At 52.9% G+C, this 16,784-nt stretch overlaps 1 protein-coding gene across 8 annotated transcripts; it reads left to right on the top strand.

Annotated features, from left to right (window-relative positions):
* The first annotated feature begins 7,900 nt into the window (after positions 1 to 7,900).
* Positions 7,901 to 16,586, top strand: ZNF629 (zinc finger protein 629). Of its 8 annotated transcripts, none has more exons than XM_065924667.1 (4): positions 7,901 to 8,069; positions 8,605 to 9,273; positions 10,485 to 10,592; positions 10,753 to 16,586. In XM_065924667.1, exons 3-4 carry the CDS (start codon positions 10,520 to 10,522, stop codon positions 13,284 to 13,286), a joined length of 2,607 nt encoding a protein of 868 aa, XP_065780739.1. In that variant the 5' UTR covers positions 7,901 to 8,069; positions 8,605 to 9,273; positions 10,485 to 10,519; the 3' UTR covers positions 13,287 to 16,586. The 8 variants fall into 8 exon arrangements, with proteins under 8 accessions (XP_065780739.1, XP_065780742.1, XP_065780746.1 ...); XM_065924671.1 differs by lacking the exon at positions 7,901 to 8,069 and having other exon boundaries at positions 8,421 to 8,753; positions 9,171 to 9,273; XM_065924668.1 differs by lacking the exon at positions 7,901 to 8,069 and having other exon boundaries at positions 8,421 to 8,753; positions 9,094 to 9,273.
* Positions 16,587 to 16,784: the final 198 nt, after the last annotated feature.

Raw genomic sequence — 16,784 nt, 5'->3', positions numbered from 1 at the left:
TATCAGCTAGGTATTTCTTTTCTTTTTTTTTCTTTTGGCCAAGCTGCATGGCATGCAGGATCCCAATTCCCTCTCCAGGGATTGAACCTGAGCTCCCCTGCAGTGGAAGCGCAGAGTCTTAACCATTGGACTGCCAGGGAAGCCCTGTATGCTAGGTATTTCTAGGGCCACCATTGCATTCTTTGTGTATGGCCCCTGGAACTGACACAGAAGAGATATTACTGTGTATTTATCTACCAACCCCAAAGAGCCAAAAGGCACATGTTATAGCTAATCCCCTTATTGAAATCATTTATGACTCGGATGTGTAATCTGTAACAGAGTCTTGAAAACTGGTTGAATTTACAGTAGCCATGCTGCATATCCTGTCCCGCTGGGGCTTTGCTTGCCATCTGTCTCTGTGTTGGACTGGATTCAGAATTAGGGGATGGGTTGAGGATATGACCCTTGGCATCATAAAATGTCATTTTAATGAGAACTCACAGGAGAACTTTCTCCCAAACCTTATATGAATTTTTAAAAATTAATTTATTTTTGGATGCACTGGGTCTTCATTGCTGAACGCAGACTTTCTCTCGTTGTGGCAAGCAGGGGCTACTCTTCATTGTGTTGCAAGAGCTTCTCATTGCCATGGCCTCTCTTGTGGAGCACAAGCTTTAGGTACCCTGGCTTTAGTCATTGCGGCATGCAGGGTCAGTCGTTGCAACTCGCAGGCTCTATAGCACAGGCTCCATAGTCGTGACCCATGGACTTAGTTGCCCCATGGCGTGTGGAATCTTCCTGGAGGACACATCAAACCTTTGTCCCCTGCCCTGACAGGTGAATTCCTATCCACTGTGCCACCAGGGAAGTCCTCATATGAATTTTGTAACCAGTATTTTCTGGGGCCTCTAGAAAGCTCAGCAAATCTATAACCCGCTTTTAAAAAAAACATCTTTAGTGGAGTATAGTTGACGTACTAAAGCCCACTTTGAGCAATTGTACAAACAAAGCTCTATACATATGTATTGTACACCAAGCCTGGGTTCATGTTATCACTTTCCACTTATTTTCCTTTTGCCATTTTATTTTTTATCTTGATCATGATACTGTGCTACCACAGCTACAATTGGTAATGATGGCCAGCATTTTAATGGCTGGGAGGCTTACTAGATGCCAGGCACCTGTTGTAATGCTTCAAGTCCTTTTCTGAAACCAAGCAAGATACAAATAAAGAAACAAACACAACTGCCAGATTCCCTATCTCCCTTATGGTTTGTTGTGATCCACACAGTCAAAGGCTTTAGCATAGTCAATGAAGCAGAAGTAGATGTTTTTTTTCTGGAATTCCCTTGCTTTCTCTGTGATACAGCAAATGTTGGCAATTTCATCTCTGGTTTTTCTGTCTCTTAGAAACGTAACTTGTACATCTGGAAGTTTTCAGTTCATGTATTGCTAAAGTTTAGCCTGAAGGATTTTGTGTATAACTTTGCTAGCATGTGAAATAAGTGCAACTGTATGGTAGTCTGAACATTCTTTGGCATTGCCCTTCTTTGGAACTGGAATGAAAACTGACCTTTTCCCAACCTGTGGCCACTGCAGAGTTTTCCAAATTTGCTGACATATTGAGTGCAGCACTTTAACGGTATCATCTTTTAGGATTTTAAAGAGTTCAGCTGGAATTCTGTCACCTCCTTGGATTGCAAAGAGATCAAATCAGTCAATCCTAAAGGAAATCAGTCCTGAATATTCATTGGAAGGACTGTTGCTGAAGCTGAAGCTCTAACACCTTGGTGACCTTATGTGAAGAGCTGATTCATTGGAAAAAACCCTGATGCTTGGAAAGACTGAAGGCAAAAGGAGAAGGGATGGAAGAGGATAAGATGGATAGATAGCATCATTGACTCAATGGACATGAACCTGAGCAAACTCTGGGAGACAGTGGAGGACAGAGCGGCCTGGGATGCTGCGGTCCATGGAGTCGAAAAGAGTTGGACTCGACTTAGTGACTGAACAATAACAACAACTCTTATAGTACCAACTTTAAAAAGATGTCGTTTTAGTATCTGAGGCCATAAATCTTAGAGAAAGGCTACATATCTGACTTCAGGTTCTCCACATGAAGCAGTATTTGGAAATAAGCAAACCTACAGAGCAAAACAAGGATCTCTCAGTAGTCTGAAGGCATCAGTTAGGGACTTCCACTTAACTGGTGGTCCAGTGGTTAGGACTCCATATTTCCACTGCAGAGTTCCTGCGTTCAATCTCTGGTCAGGGAAATAAGATCTTTCATGGCCAAAAAAAAAAAAAAAAAAAAGAGGGCATCAGTCAAGTGATAATAACCTTACAAAGCTCAACCCCTAAGGTTCCTATAGGAAAGTGGTGATCACTAGGAGCCCACAAAGAACCATAGAACCAGACAACACTCATGTCACTTATCCAGTGAATACAAGAATAGGAACTGACAGTGACACAGTGCTCATTCTTTCTGAGCCCTGGTCTAAGAGGTGTCATGCATGGTCTTAGCAATATCTTTCTAGATATGACTCCTTAGACAAGAAAAACAAAAGCAAAAATAAAGCAATAGGACTACATCAAACTAAAGAGTTTCTGCACAACAAAGGAGACCATCGATACAATGAAAAGACAACCTACATGGTTCAGTGATTAAGAATCTGCCTTCCAATGTGGGGGTTGTAGGTTTGATCCCTAGTGGGTGGCGCTAGTGGTAAAGAACCCACCTGCCAATGCACAAGACTTAAGAGATGCGGGTTCGATCCCTGGGTCAGGAAGATCCTCTGGAGAAGGAGATGGCAACCCACTCCAGTATTCTTGCCTGGAGAATCCCATGGACAGAGGAGTTTGGAGAGCTATGGTCCATAGCATCACAAAGAGTCGGACACGACTAATGTGACTTCACATGCACACGGGGAACTAAGATCCCACGTGTTGCAGAGAAACTAAGTCTGCATGCAGCACTCCAGAGCCCGTGTGCCATAACTAGAGAGCCCGCACTAGTCAATTAAAAAAATGGACAGAGGAGCTGAACAGATATTTTTCCAAAGAAGGCGTACAGATGGTCAACAGGCACATGAAAAGATGTTCAACATCACTGATTATTATCAGAAAGCAAATCAATGCAAGAGTGGGATATCACCTCATGCCTGTTTGTGGCTATTATCAAAAAGGCAGGAAATAATATATTTGGGATTTTGCACTAGAAAAGTAGTATAGCCATACTAAAGAAAATATGTGAAAATTAAATCATACACCTGCAAATCACACAGTAGTGTCAACTGAGTTAACAAATTAACTCACTCATTTTTAACCTGCCCCTAGTTCAACCATTTTTGCCTATTACTGTATTTCCTCCTTCTGTTTTTCTAAGCTTGAAAAACACAGTTGTCAGTTTTTGTTTCTTCATTGTCTTCACAGTCGTATCCGTTTAAAAATGATTTTATTTATTTTTCGTTGCTCTGGGTCTTGATGGCTGTGCGTGGGCTTTCCCCACTTGCAGCAAACGGGGGCTATTCTTCCTTGGGGTGCACAGGCTTTTCCCTGCGGTGGCTTCCCGTGCTGTGGAGCCAGGCTCTAAGCACATGGGCCTCAGTGGTTGCAGCATGCAGGCTCAGGAGTTGTGGTGGGCAGACTTAGCTGCTTGTGCATGTGGAATCTTCCCAGACCAGGAATTGAACCTGTGTCCCCTGCATTGGCAGGCGGATTCCTATCCACTGTACCACCAGGGAAGTGCTTCACAGCCATACTTTTAATAGCTGTATGTACAATGCCTTCCATATCTACCACCTACACTATATCATGCTGAGTTATTTTTCCTGTGTTTGGATATTTACACTGCCTCAATGTTGTGCTCTTACATGTAAAACTTTAATGAACATCACTGAGAATATATGTCACCCGATTTTTGTTGTTGTTGTTTGGCCGCACGACTTTGGGGATTTTTGTTCCCCAACCAAGAGTTGATGGGGAAACAGGTCCTTGCTCTTAAGGCTGCTCATGAGTGCTTCTCCTCAGTCTCCCATCGCCTCCCTTTCCTAAGTAACAACTGCTTGAATCTGCCCATTGGAACTGAGGGAAGGTCCTGGAGGCTGAGTGAAGGCTGATTGCTGTAATCAAAGAAGTGGGAGACACAGAAAGGCTTGGCGCCCAGGAGCCCCACAGCGCCCTGAACACCTCCAGCATGCATATCTCGGGGGTAGAAGGGCCCATCCTTTTCTGGTGGCAGCATCTGGCAGCCTTTCTGCCTGTGGCTAGAAAGGTGTCTTCACGGCAAGGTGCCTGGGGTGGTGAGGTGAGTGGCCTCCTCTGGCTTCACCTTCCCAGCCCTTGCCTCCTGCCTTGAGAGCATCCCTATCTACAAAGCAGGGGACTGGAGCGTCTAGTCATGGCCCCGCATCCTCCCAGATTACCCAGGACACAGTTTCCAGGTTCCTGGCTCTCCTGCCCACCAGGCTGAGGGCTGTGCACTCTGACAAGGAAGACTGAGGCAGACCTGGCTACAGTCGGTCAGCTCTGAATTCTTGCGTCACCTCAGGTAACCCTCCCGTCCCTTGGAAAACAAGGCTTATCCTCTTTCCAAAGAAGAGGAAGCTAAGTCTCTAAGAGGCAAAGTGAGTTGCCCAAGCCCACATTGGCAGTGAAGATGGAGGGTTTGGACCAGGATCCACCTCCAGGGGATCACAGGATGGCACCAGTGATAAAGAAGCTGCCCGTCAATGCAGGAGACACAAGAGACGCGGGTTCAGCCCTTGACTCGGGAAGATCCTCTGGAGCAGGAATATCTTTGTCTGGAAAATTCCATGGACAGAGGAGCCTGGCAGGTGCAGTCCATGGGGTTGCAAAGAGTCGGACACAACTGAACACAGACACACACCTAACCACTGTCAGGACCCTACCGCTCTAAGCGTAACCTGGGCCTTGGGGCACAAGGCCGTGTATTAAGGGGCCGCATGGCAGGCTGGTGAGCTGTGGCCAAGAAGAGCATGGCAGTGGGCTGTCCATGAAAGGCAAGGAGCCAATGCTCATCCTTCCAGAAATTTCCCTGGCAGGAGGGTCTCCTTCATGGCTACTGTGCCAGCTGACTATAGGCAATAGGACAGCACACTCCCGCCTTCAGAGCACCCTTTGCCTCCCTAGAAGTGGGTCAGGAAACTGTCTGGAGAATGGCTCGGCCCACCTAGGGTGCCCCACCCTTCCCAATTCCTCTCTCCAGCTTCTGGAGCTAGTGGAGGAGAGAATGGTGGGGCTGAGAGGTTTACCCTGTGGTCCCAGACACACACACACACACACACACACACACACACACACACACACACACCCCAACCTGAGTCATGGTTAAGAGCCATGATGTTTCTGAAGTCAGCATGCCTGGGTTTGAATCCATCTCATTCCTAGAAAGTTGTGTCCCAGTGACTCACTTTATCTATCCTCAAATAATAATAATGGTTTCATGAGTTGTTGTGAAGGTTTGTGGAATTACTACATGTAAGTCCTTGGGACAGTGCCTGGCATCATCAATGGAACCACGTCAGCAGATATCATCCTCCTATTTATTATTCTGAATCTGGTGAACCTAGAACAAGGGATAAAGAATTAATAGCTACGGTGACGTGGGTGCTGGAGCATCGACAATGAAAGATGATTAATACATTGAAACTGCCTTTCAGTCTCACGGTTGGGGACACAATGGAGTGACAAGGACTGTGACAAACGGAGAATCAGTGTCCTGCTAAAGAAGCACCCGACCACCCAGCCAGTTGTCACCACGTGAAAATTTGGGTGATGTTGCCACATCTTTGGATTTTCCAAAATTCGATTTTTTTATATGAAATGTACCAGTTTGGGGGTAGTCATTTAAAAATGTATTTATTTTTGGCTGCACCGGGGTCTTCGTTTCTGTGTGGGCTCGTCTCTAGCTGCAGTGTGTGTTTCTCATTGCAGTGGCTTCCGCTGTTGTGGTGCACAGGCTCTCGGGTGCAGGCGCTTCAGTAGCCACAGCACATGGGTTTAGTAGTTGCAGCCCCCGGGCTCTCGAGCACAGGCTCAATAGTTATAGCACACAGGCTTAGTTGCTCTACAGTGTGTGGGATCTTCCCAGATCAGGGATCAAATCAGTGTCTCTTGCATTGTAAGGCAGATTCTTTACCGCTGAGCCAGGGAAATCCTGAAATGTACCAATTTTTTAAAGGTGGCAATTTATTCAGTTAAAAAAAAGAGACAAAAATCTTGTAGGTCAAATTCACCTCTTTCTGTGAGCCTCTAGGGTACAACTTTCCTGTCCACCACCGCCCCAGGGCCCGGTCAGGCTTTTGTAGCCCTGGGAGGGCTGGAGAGAGCCTTGGAGGTCAGCCTTTCTGATCCCACGTCAGCCTCCCTCTCACACGTCCCTCAGAGAGAGGGGGCGAGAGTGGGGATGTCTGTGAACGAATGTGACTGTGCCCTGGAGGCTCTGCCCATCTCTGCCCCATCTGTCCAGCTTGGGGACTGATCCAGAAACATATAGAAGAGGCAGGAGGTTGACTTCATTCCATGCACTGGGCACCTACTCCCTGCCAGTTACTGTTCTAGGTGGCAGTGATGACAAGAGGCCAGGCCCCTGCCTGGGTGGAGCTGATCTTAACCCCTGTGCGTGCAGGAGGGGCCGACAGTGTTGGGGTGAAACATGCTGCGAGGAGAGCAGGGGAAGGGGGCCCAGGAGGAGCACAGACCCTGAGGTGACAGCGAGGTGTCAAAGGTGTCGGAAGCCAAGGATAAGATGGAGATACGGCTGCTAGGGAAGGTGGAAGGTGACAGTGCTGATAAGGAACAGAGGCAGACCCAGCGGGGCCTCTAGTCCTGCTGGCCACACTCTCTAAACGGCAGATGTAGGTCCAGAGAAGCTGCGTCCACTGTAGCAATTTCTATAACAATTTTTGTCCCTCCCCTGGCTCCAGCTCACTCACGTCTCTGAACAGATAGAACTCATGTTCTCCTGTAATTCCTTTGTGTTTAACGCACACACACACTCAAACCTTCTGAGTTCTTGAGGGTAGAAAGTCCAGTTTTCGTTCAACTCTGAGGTCTCCCCACCTTTCTGTTCCCCACAGTGCCCAGAGGTAATAGGCTTCCATATACAAATGTGTTAAACTGAAATAATGGCATGGCCTCACATCTCACACCTTAGTTTCCTGTCCTGTAAAATGGGGATGATCATGAACTGGAGTGAGGAGGAAAAGAGATCAAGGCTATAAACATTGGGAACCCACATAAACTGGCCTTGGGAGGCCACCTGGGTTTTCCTCTTGCTCTGAGCCGGATGCCCCAGGAGCTACTGGGAAAGGCTCTGGCCCTCCTCCCTCCTGCCACAACCTGGCCTCAGTTTCCTCCTGTAAGGAGAGCTAATTGGGGCTGAGGGGGCGGGCACACACTTGCCAGGGACACAGGTTGCCACAAATCCCTCCTGGCTGTGCTGGTCCCCTCAACCCAAATGCTTGCTGCTGCGACTTATTTCAACTAAGCCGTTTTTTTCGTCTGTAGATGTTCCATCTCCAAGTGTGGCCAGGTAGCCCCTGCTCCCACCCCATAACCCAGGCATCCAAGCCCCCTTCGTGGGTCTGAGTCCCAACAAAGGCAGGCCCCAGGGGACCAGCAGCCACCAAATCAGAGCTCAGGCTTTCTGGGAGCGGCAGGCGGAGCCCCTGCGAGATGCAAGGTGGCCAGAAATCCGGAGCCCCTCACTGGTATCTCGGTTCCCCCAAGAACCAGCTCCCACTGGAGACGGAGAGAGGGGCGCCGTCTCTGCCACCTCCCGGCTGCCCCGTCCTCTTTTTTTTCCCAGGCTGTGGGAGGCAAAGGGTTAAATCCCATAGAGCTGATGCTCTGACTCCAGGCTAGAGGGGCCCGGGAAGCTGGGGTCACTTCCTGCTCCGTCCCAGTCACCCTGAACTGGTCCCCGGGTCCTCAGCTTGGGATCACCCCTTGAGAAGGACCCTAGAGTCCTCGGCATCTAGCCCGCCCCCCGAGGCAGGGCATTCAAGGGGTTAAGGCCCCTGGGGCTGGATCCTGCCTTCCGGCTTTTCCCAGACCCCAGAGCCGTGAGTGGGGGACGCCTGGGTTCCCGGGGGGGTGGCCCGGAGGGCCCGGGACGGCCGCCGGGGAACAATGGGGCGCGGGAGGACGGGGGCCCGGGCCCGGGCGTGAGCCCCCTCCCGCGCCCCCCGGCCGCCCGGGGTAGGGGTGGGGGCCGGGCAGGGGCCGCGAGGGCCGAGGATTCTGGGAAGAGCGCGAGGGTCTGGCCGTGGGGGAGGGGAGGGCGTGAGCATTCTGGGAAGAGGGAATTCGGCCCGGCGGGCCGGGGGCTGGGGCGCCGCGGGGGAACCGGGAATCCTGGGTGCCCCCGGGGGGCGGGGGAGGGGAGGATCCCGGGCTCGGGGTTGGAGAAAGGAAGAAGGGTCGCGGGGACGGGCTGGAGCCGAAATCCAGGGTCTGGGCCGGTGCGGGCGTGGGGGGACCGGGGCCAGGGTGGCTGCATTCCTGCAGCTGCCTCCATGTCAGGGTCACCCTGGGCCGCTCTCCACACCTCTCTGGGAGGCAGCCTCCTCCTCTTCTGCCCTCCCTCTCCCTTCGCAGTGGGGCTGGCCTGAGGTCGAGGCCCGTGCAGGCCCGAGCACCTCTCACCTCCCTCGGCCCCCACTTTCCTGCTCCATGTCGGCCTTGTCGTTAACCCTTTCCCTTCTACCCCGGACCGCTGAGCTTGAATTTCTCCAGAGACGATCAAGGTACATGAGTGGTCACCTGTCCTCAGCAAACACAGCAGGTCTCTTCAAAATAGGCAGGCAGCCCCCAGCTTGGCAGAGGTCCTGGCTGCCACCTCCCCACAGACACTTACGGATGGGGGTGGGGGATTCTCAGCGCCTAAGAAGCTGCAGAGATGAAGAAATTCATTTACTTCCTAAAATCTAACTCCTGTCTCTCCTGGGTTCAGCTAGCTCCTGCTTCAGTTTGGTTACCACCCAGCAGCCTCCTCTGGGGTCCTTGCACATGGCCACCCAAAGCCCAGGCCCCAACAGGGTCTCTCTTAAGGGTCTAGATGTTGTGGGGAGTTCTCCTCGCACTTAGCTCCTGTGGCCCTGTTCCCCCATCCTGGAATCTTATCACCGTTTTGGGAGTGACAGCTGCCTGTGTTTCACTCTGAGCTCCTGTTCTTCTGCTGCCATCCTCTCCAAAGCACTGGACCAGAGAGGTTTTCTAGGAGCAAGGGGCATCTCATTCATTCATCCAGAATTTACCGAACACCTAGTACGTGTTAGGGATGGGGTACAGCAGCAACAAAAGAGAAAATGGATTAGAATAAGGGATGCCAGGATGGAACCATAGTGGAAGGCTTCAGCAGGGAGTGTTCTGTTTCTTGTTCAGAGCTCCAGGTTGTCAGGATCCAACCCCTTCCTTCATAGCCAGGGAAACCTTCTGGTCCCAGGAATTTCTCCAGCCCGTTCCCATGGCCAGCAGGCTCTGACTGAGCTGTCTTTCCCCATCTGCCCACGTTTCTGAGTTTCACATGACTTTCAAGGTCATCTCCCTCTCTTAGAGGCCAGGACATGCCAGACACAGAATCTTGCATTCCTGGTCTTAGCTCTGCCACTTCCCAGCCTGTGACCTTGAAATCTCACTGGGCATTGGTTTCCTAATCAGGAAAATGGACAACGTGATTCCTGGGTCTCCTCACAGGACTTGGGGGTGAGATGATGAGGACCACATGGCAGGCACTGTGTCTGCCGTCACATGCCAGTTGGTCTGCACACATTCATCCTGTCTCTCTTTTCCTTTCCATTTCCCTCTCAAAGTAGTTTCTGCAGAAGCCCCTGATGGCTTAAATTGCCCCATCTCCCTACCTCTAGCCCGAGCTTCCTCTTTCTTTCTGTGCTTAGATAACGGGAAAGTTCTCCAGTCTTTTGGAATGCCCTGTCTGTCCCCTCAGGGAAATCGGGGTGGTTATTACTTTTTTTTTAACTCTTTAAGTGTTCCAACTAGCCTTGGTTCTCTGTGGGGCTCATAAGCAAAGTTTATTGGTCCCAATTAGCAGCCCCATTAAGGAGGAAAATTAGAGTCTTAATGAGCTTCCTCTGATTAACAAAATAACAGGTTTCCCAGCCTCTGGGCATCCGAGGGGTGGGGTGAGAGTCTCCTTTTCTGTGGGCGTCAGATGCTTCTCCAGCCCCCAGTCTGGGTTCAAAGGGTTATGACTGACGAGCTTTTAATTACACTCTTAAATTCACCTACTTGCTTAGTGGTGATCTTCAGCTCTGGAGCACAACGCAGGCATGCAGGGGGAGGGGGTCGCGGTGAGAACCGAGGCGCAGAAAAATGGGGAGGTAGGAGACTGCAGTTCACATCAGAAGGAATAAGGGCTGGGGATGGGGCAGATGAGGGAGTGGGGCTGGGGGAGTCAAGGCAGGCTGGAGCTCAGCCCCCTGCGGTGTGTTCTCTCCCTGCCCCACCATCACCCCCAGGGTCCCTGGAGCACTGGACAGCCCTGAGTTCCGGGATGGAACCTGAGACAGCGCTCTGGGGCCCAGATCTGCAGGATCCTGGACAGAGCCCCGACGATGCTCACACAGGTGAGGGACACAAGAAGGGACGGCGGTCCTGAGGAGAGAGTGGCCCCATTCAGGGAGGGGCGCAGGCTCTGGGAGAAACCCTGGAGGGGAGGGAAGTGAGGCCTGCCCCGGGTTCTGAAAGGAGATGGGTGGGGGCTGGAGACTCCCTTTCTCTCTGTAGGTGCAGAGAGTGGGAACGAAGAGGAGAGCACTCAGCAGGAAAGTTCTGGGGAGGAGGTCATCTTGGGAGATCCAGATCAGAGCCCAGAATTCAAGGACCCATCAGAGATGCCCTTGGAGACACCCTCCCAGGATGCCTCTGGCCCCCAGGATGCCCCGGCCCCGCTGCGTCACCCCAGCCCCTCGGACCACCAGACCCCTCTGGACACCCCCACCCCCGAGGTAGTTCCGACCCCGTCAGACTGGACCAAGGCCTGTGAGGCCAGTTGGCAGTGGGGGACTCTGACCACCTGGAACAGCCCCCCGGTAGTCCCGGCCAGCGAGCCCAGCCTGCGGGAGCTGGTGCAAGGCCGCCCGGCCGGCGCCGAGAAGCCCTACATTTGCAACGAGTGCGGCAAGAGCTTCAGCCAGTGGTCCAAGCTGCTGCGGCACCAGCGCATCCACACGGGCGAGCGGCCCAACACCTGCTCCGAGTGCGGGAAGAGCTTCACGCAGAGCTCCCACCTGGTGCAACACCAGCGCACGCACACGGGCGAGAAGCCCTACAAGTGCCCCGACTGCGGCAAGTGCTTCAGCTGGAGCTCAAACTTGGTGCAGCACCAGCGCACGCACACGGGCGAGAAGCCCTACAAGTGTACGGAGTGTGAAAAGGCCTTCACCCAGAGCACCAACCTCATCAAGCACCAGCGCTCGCACACAGGCGAGAAGCCCTACAAGTGTGGCGAGTGCCGGCGGGCCTTCTACCGCAGCTCGGACCTCATCCAGCACCAGGCCACCCACACGGGCGAGAAGCCCTACAAGTGCCCGGAGTGCGGCAAGCGCTTCGGCCAGAACCACAACCTCCTCAAGCACCAGAAGATCCACGCCGGCGAGAAGCCCTACCGCTGCACGGAGTGCGGCAAGAGCTTCATCCAGAGCTCGGAGCTCACCCAGCACCAGCGCACGCACACAGGGGAGAAGCCCTACGAATGCCTGGAGTGCGGCAAGAGCTTCGGCCACAGCTCCACGCTCATCAAGCACCAGCGGACTCACCTGCGCGAGGACCCCTTCAAGTGCCCGGTGTGCGGCAAGACCTTCACGCTGAGCGCCACGCTGCTGCGGCACCAGCGCACGCACACGGGCGAGCGGCCCTACAAGTGCCCCGAGTGCGGCAAGAGCTTCAGCGTCAGCTCCAACCTCATCAACCACCAGCGCATCCACCGCGGCGAGCGGCCCTACATCTGTGCCGACTGCGGCAAGAGCTTCATCATGAGCTCCACCCTCATCCGCCACCAGCGCATCCACACAGGCGAGAAGCCCTATAAGTGCTCCGATTGCGGCAAGAGCTTCATCCGCAGCTCACACCTGATCCAGCACCGGCGCACGCACACGGGCGAGAAGCCCTACAAGTGCCCAGAGTGCGGCAAGAGCTTCAGCCAGAGCTCCAACCTCATCACGCACGTGCGCACGCACATGGATGAGAACCTCTTCGTGTGCTCCGACTGCGGGAAGGCCTTCTTGGAGGCGCACGAGCTGGAGCAGCATCGGGTGATCCATGAGAGGGGCAAGACCCCGGCCCGAAGAGCTCAGGGCGACGGCCTCCTGGGGCTTGGGGACCCTGCCCTGCTGACCCCACCCCCCGGAGCCAAACCCCACAAGTGTCTGGTCTGCGGGAAGGGGTTCAACGACGAGGGCATCTTCATGCAGCATCAGAGGATCCATATTGGCGAAAACCCCTACAAAAATTCGGACAGCCTCCCTGCCCACCCCGCCGCCAAGCCGCCTCAGTTCCGATCCCCCAGGCTCCCTTTTGGAGGGAATTCCTTTCCCGGTGCTGCGGAGGGCAGAGCTGACCCGCCCGGACAGCCCTTTAAAATGCCCGACGGGCAGGAGAGCTTCAGCCACAGGCTGGGGCTGCCCTCCTCCAAGTCCTACATCTGTTCGCACTGTGGCGAGAGCTTTCTGGATCGCTCGGTGCTCCTCCAGCATCAGGTCACCCACGGCAGCGAAAAGCCCTTTCTCTTTCCCGATTATCGGATTGGCCTTGGGGAAGGGGCGGGGCCCAGTCCCTTCCTCAGTGGAAAGCCCTTTAAATGCCCCGAATGCAAAAAAAGCTTTGCCCTCAGCTCAGAGCTGCTGCTGCACCAGAAAGTCCATGCCCGCGGGAAAGCCCAGAAGAGTCCAGAGCTGGGGAAGAGCTCCTCTGTCCTCCTGGAGCACCTCAGGAGCCCCCTGGGGGCCAGACCCTACAGCTGCTCAGATTGTGGGGCCTCCTTCCTGGATCGCCTGGCTCTCATCCGGCACCAGGAGACGCATACCCGAGAAAAGTCCCCCACATCCGAGGACCCCCTCCCAGAGCCAGCCACCCTGTCCACAAGCCAGGAAGGTGAGGGAGAGGCCCCCGCACCCACAGAGAGCAGCAGCCATGAGGAAGGGGGAAGCCCCAAAACCAGCTTGGAAGAAAAGCCCTATTTGTGCCCCGAGTGTGGAGATGGCTTCACAGAAGTCTCAGCCCTCCTCCTCCATAGGAGCTGCCACCCTGGGGTCACCCTGTGAACAGGGTCTGGAGACCAGAGGCCTCTCCCTCCTGAGAGGAACACTGGGTCTCCCCAAAAGTTATGTGGGAAAAGGAGGAAAACCCTATCAGATTGTAGAGAAGCAGAGGATAAAGAATTGTGGGTAAAAGTAGTGCTTTTACATCAGTGATGAATAATCCTTTAAAATTGTTGGTGGGAACCACTTATAAGGCAGTAGAGAAAAACTGTTGGGTTAGAAACCCTATAAATATGTAGGAAAAAAAAAAGCCCTTTAAGTCTGTAGCAGAAAAACCCTATAAACCATAGTGGATAAAAGCCCTATTAATTGTAGGAAGAGGTCCCAATATGTCTCTAGACAACCCTATAAAACTGTATCAAAAACCTAGTGAAACTATAGGGTCGGGGAAGCACAGGGAATCCGACAATGGCGTCGACTTGGGAGGAGGGACCGTTAGAAGGTGTAGAAGGACCTCCTATGAACTCACTCCACAGCGTTCTCTCCCCCAAGAGTATGGGAGGGAGCCTGTCTGCCAGAGCCAGGGACAATGACACCGAGGAAAATGCTGGGCTGGGGGAGGAGCGTGGGAATGAGGAGGAACCCTCCGATTCCCCAGGGGAAAAATGACCCAGGAACTAGGAAGAGAAGGTCCAGTTCAAGGCACTGGGGGTTCCATGGGGAACGAGGCAGTCTTAGATGATTGTGTGTGAGAGAGGAAGAGGCCCATGGAACTCATCATCAGAAAGAACCCCAAAAATGGGGAAGAAAAAAACACATCCAGCCTGTTTAAAGGCCAAAGTTTGGGGTGCATAAAAGCTTTAAGTGTAAGGAGACTAGGAAACCACCACAAAAATTAAGAGGGAAGAGTAGGGTGATTTGTTAGAGTGCTTTGAGGAAAGCGAACCAAGGTGGAGAAGCCGTTGAGATGGAACCCAACAAACCCCAGGCTGCCCAGTCCTCCCTGTTTCAGAAGCTTGTCAAACTGCAAGTACAAGCAGCTCCTAGCTCAGGCCACCAGAGTTCTCCGCACCCTCGAGCCAGGCAGGACTCCCCTCTCCCCAGCACAGCTGGGGAATATCTTTGCTGCAAGGCCTCCAGGGATGGAGGGTCCCTCCTGCCACATTCTCAGGTCTCACTGTTGGGAGGCTTCTCCTGCAGTCTAACTGCCACCAGTCCTGAGGCTGTGGCAGCCCGTTTCCTTACATTCTGTCCTCAGAGAGGGAGAAGCCTTGCTAGTCGACCTCCAAAGAATAAAGCCCTTCAGAGACACGAGGTCTGTGTGTGGTCAAATCCTGGCCAGACTTCTCAAGTGAAGAGCACCACCTTTGATCCTCTGGCAACAAGGGACAGCAGAATGGACAGAATCAAGAACCTGGATTAGCCAGCAACCTGACTTTTAACCTCATTCTCATCTGAGCTTGTTAGCAAGGCTGCAAGAGGACGAGCCAGCAAGAGGACACGTAGTGATGGGTGTCCAGATGCCCCACAGACTGGACTGTGGGTCCCTGAAGAGTACGCGGAGACCTCACCACCTTCCTCACCCGAGTACCTGGAGCACTCTGAGGTTGCAGCAGCCCAGCCCAATTGTGGTCTTGGAAAGAAGACAGAGTCCACCCACTTGGCTTCTCTCCTCCTTAGCCAGAAACCTTCAGAGGGAGACAGAATGATGAGAAACACACTCCCTGGCCAGGCCCATCTCCTGTCCTCACACACCATGTACGGTGACATACTTTCATTAACCCTGCCAAACCTGCCCCCATGGCGGGGAATGAGACTGTTGTCCTCTGAAATGGTTGAAGAGCAAAAACTCGTGAAACATCCATATCAAGAACCCCACCCCTTAACCCCAGAAATCCTTAAAGGAGGACAGGACTCCCTGTCCAGAGCTGGGTCCAGAGGAAGTGCCCACTGACACCATGCTGGCCCCAGTAACACACTGTGGTACAAGTAGAACTGAGATTCCAGGTGGGAGTCATGTCCCTGGAGAGGGTGACCCGGCTTCTTACAAACCTGTGGAAGAGACCTCTGGTTCCATTACCTAAAAGTTCAAAAGGTGAAAGTCCTTCACCCTTCGTCTGTCCTGTTCCCAAAGGGATGACCCTCAAATTCAAAGACTGAAATCTAGAACACTGTAGGAGGAAAAGCCTAGGCCTGCTGGGGAGAAGGAAAAGGCAGGTCTTGGGGGACTGTGAGAAGACCCTGATCAATATCTGCATAAAGCCCCACCCACCCAAGTGCCAGGTCAGAAAGCACCACCAGGAGGGGAGAAGGACCCTGCCTGCCCTTAGTGACAGCATGGACCAGGAGGAGGTGTTCCTCTGAGACTGAGGAAGAGGAGACCATTCTCCAAGCAGGTTTTTTTTTTTTTTTTCTTCCTCTAAGATGGCAGCAGAAAGAAAATTCAGTTGTAGAGACAAACCCCTTGTAAAACTAGAAGCAGATCCTCTTGGAAATAGGCCTGAGGAATCAGTCTCCAGAAGGGCGCGGGAGAGCAGCTTTTGGGGCTCAGGGCCCATCCGGGGGGAAGATGGGTGGTCAAGGCTGACTGAGGACCTATTGAGGACTAGGGTGTAGCGTACATAGTAGGATGCTCGCATGTCATAGGGTGAGGGCCAGGGGTCTTGGCTGTGGTACTGAATGGATGATGTGGACACAATTAGTTGGGGTCTGGGGTTTCATAGCAAGAAAGGGGGCAGAGTCAGAGACCTTTGGGGTGTGACCTGTTCTCTGTTGCCCACCTCCCCAAACTCCTTTAGCCAGCTGCTCTCCTCCCAGAGCGAGCTACATCTTGGGAAGAACTAAGCAGGGAGCAGGCTGGGGGAGACGGCAACATTGACTCCTGACCAGCTCAGGCCAAGGCCCAGGGGATTGTGGCACTTTCCCACCGGAAGTGAGTCGGGAAGGCAGAGTGAAGACAAACCCTCCTGTCCAACTCCACGCAAGCCTGACTGTTTAGACAGGCCCTCCTGGAGGAGCGAAACACAGGGTCACAGCGTCATTGGTGAAAGTAGAAGGGAGAGTAGAAACTGATCTGAGCTTAGGGTGAAACTTGAAACTGCTATGGATATGGAGGTCAGAAGGGAGCCCGGGAGAACTTGCTGTGAATCCTGAATGGCGGGGAAGCTCGAAACCATCACAACCAAGAGGTGGGGTTCCATCACACCTGCCCCTCAGGTGAGCAGCCCCAACTCTTTTGCCCCCACTCATCTGACTTGTCCCCTTGGAGTGAAGGCCCCACTTTTGAGTATTGTGTGTCAATAGCAGTGTTGTGTCAGCGGTGGTCATGTTGATTAGTTGAAGAGAATAAAGGGAATAAGACTTCCCAGGTGTTTTCTATCTTCTCTTTGAAGCTCAGAGCAAGCTGAGAGAGTCCGTTCTCTGCCAGGGCAGGGTCCACATGTAACTCAAAAGCTCAGCCCAGCCCTGTTCCCAGAGGCCGGAAATCTCCATCCGGTGCTTGCTGGTGGGAGCCTACGGGTTTACAGCTTTAAAATCTATCCTCTTGGGAGACAGGGCGGG

The sequence above is a fragment of the Muntiacus reevesi genome, chromosome 2 (assembly GCF_963930625.1).
Source record: "Muntiacus reevesi chromosome 2, mMunRee1.1, whole genome shotgun sequence".
In the NCBI taxonomy this organism is placed as follows: domain Eukaryota; kingdom Metazoa; phylum Chordata; class Mammalia; order Artiodactyla; family Cervidae; genus Muntiacus; species Muntiacus reevesi.
Note: the sequence above shows the minus strand (reverse complement) of the source record. Positions and strands in the feature narration are given on the sequence as shown.

Coding starts and splice junctions, on each gene's coding strand:
- ZNF629 (XM_065924670.1), top strand. CDS start 10,520: ATGGAACCTGAGACAGCGCTCTGGGGCCCAGATCTGCAGGATCCTGGA. Junction 10,593..10,752: donor CCCCGACGATGCTCACACAG/GTGAGGGACACA, acceptor TTCTCTCTGTAG/GTGCAGAGAGTGGGAACGAA.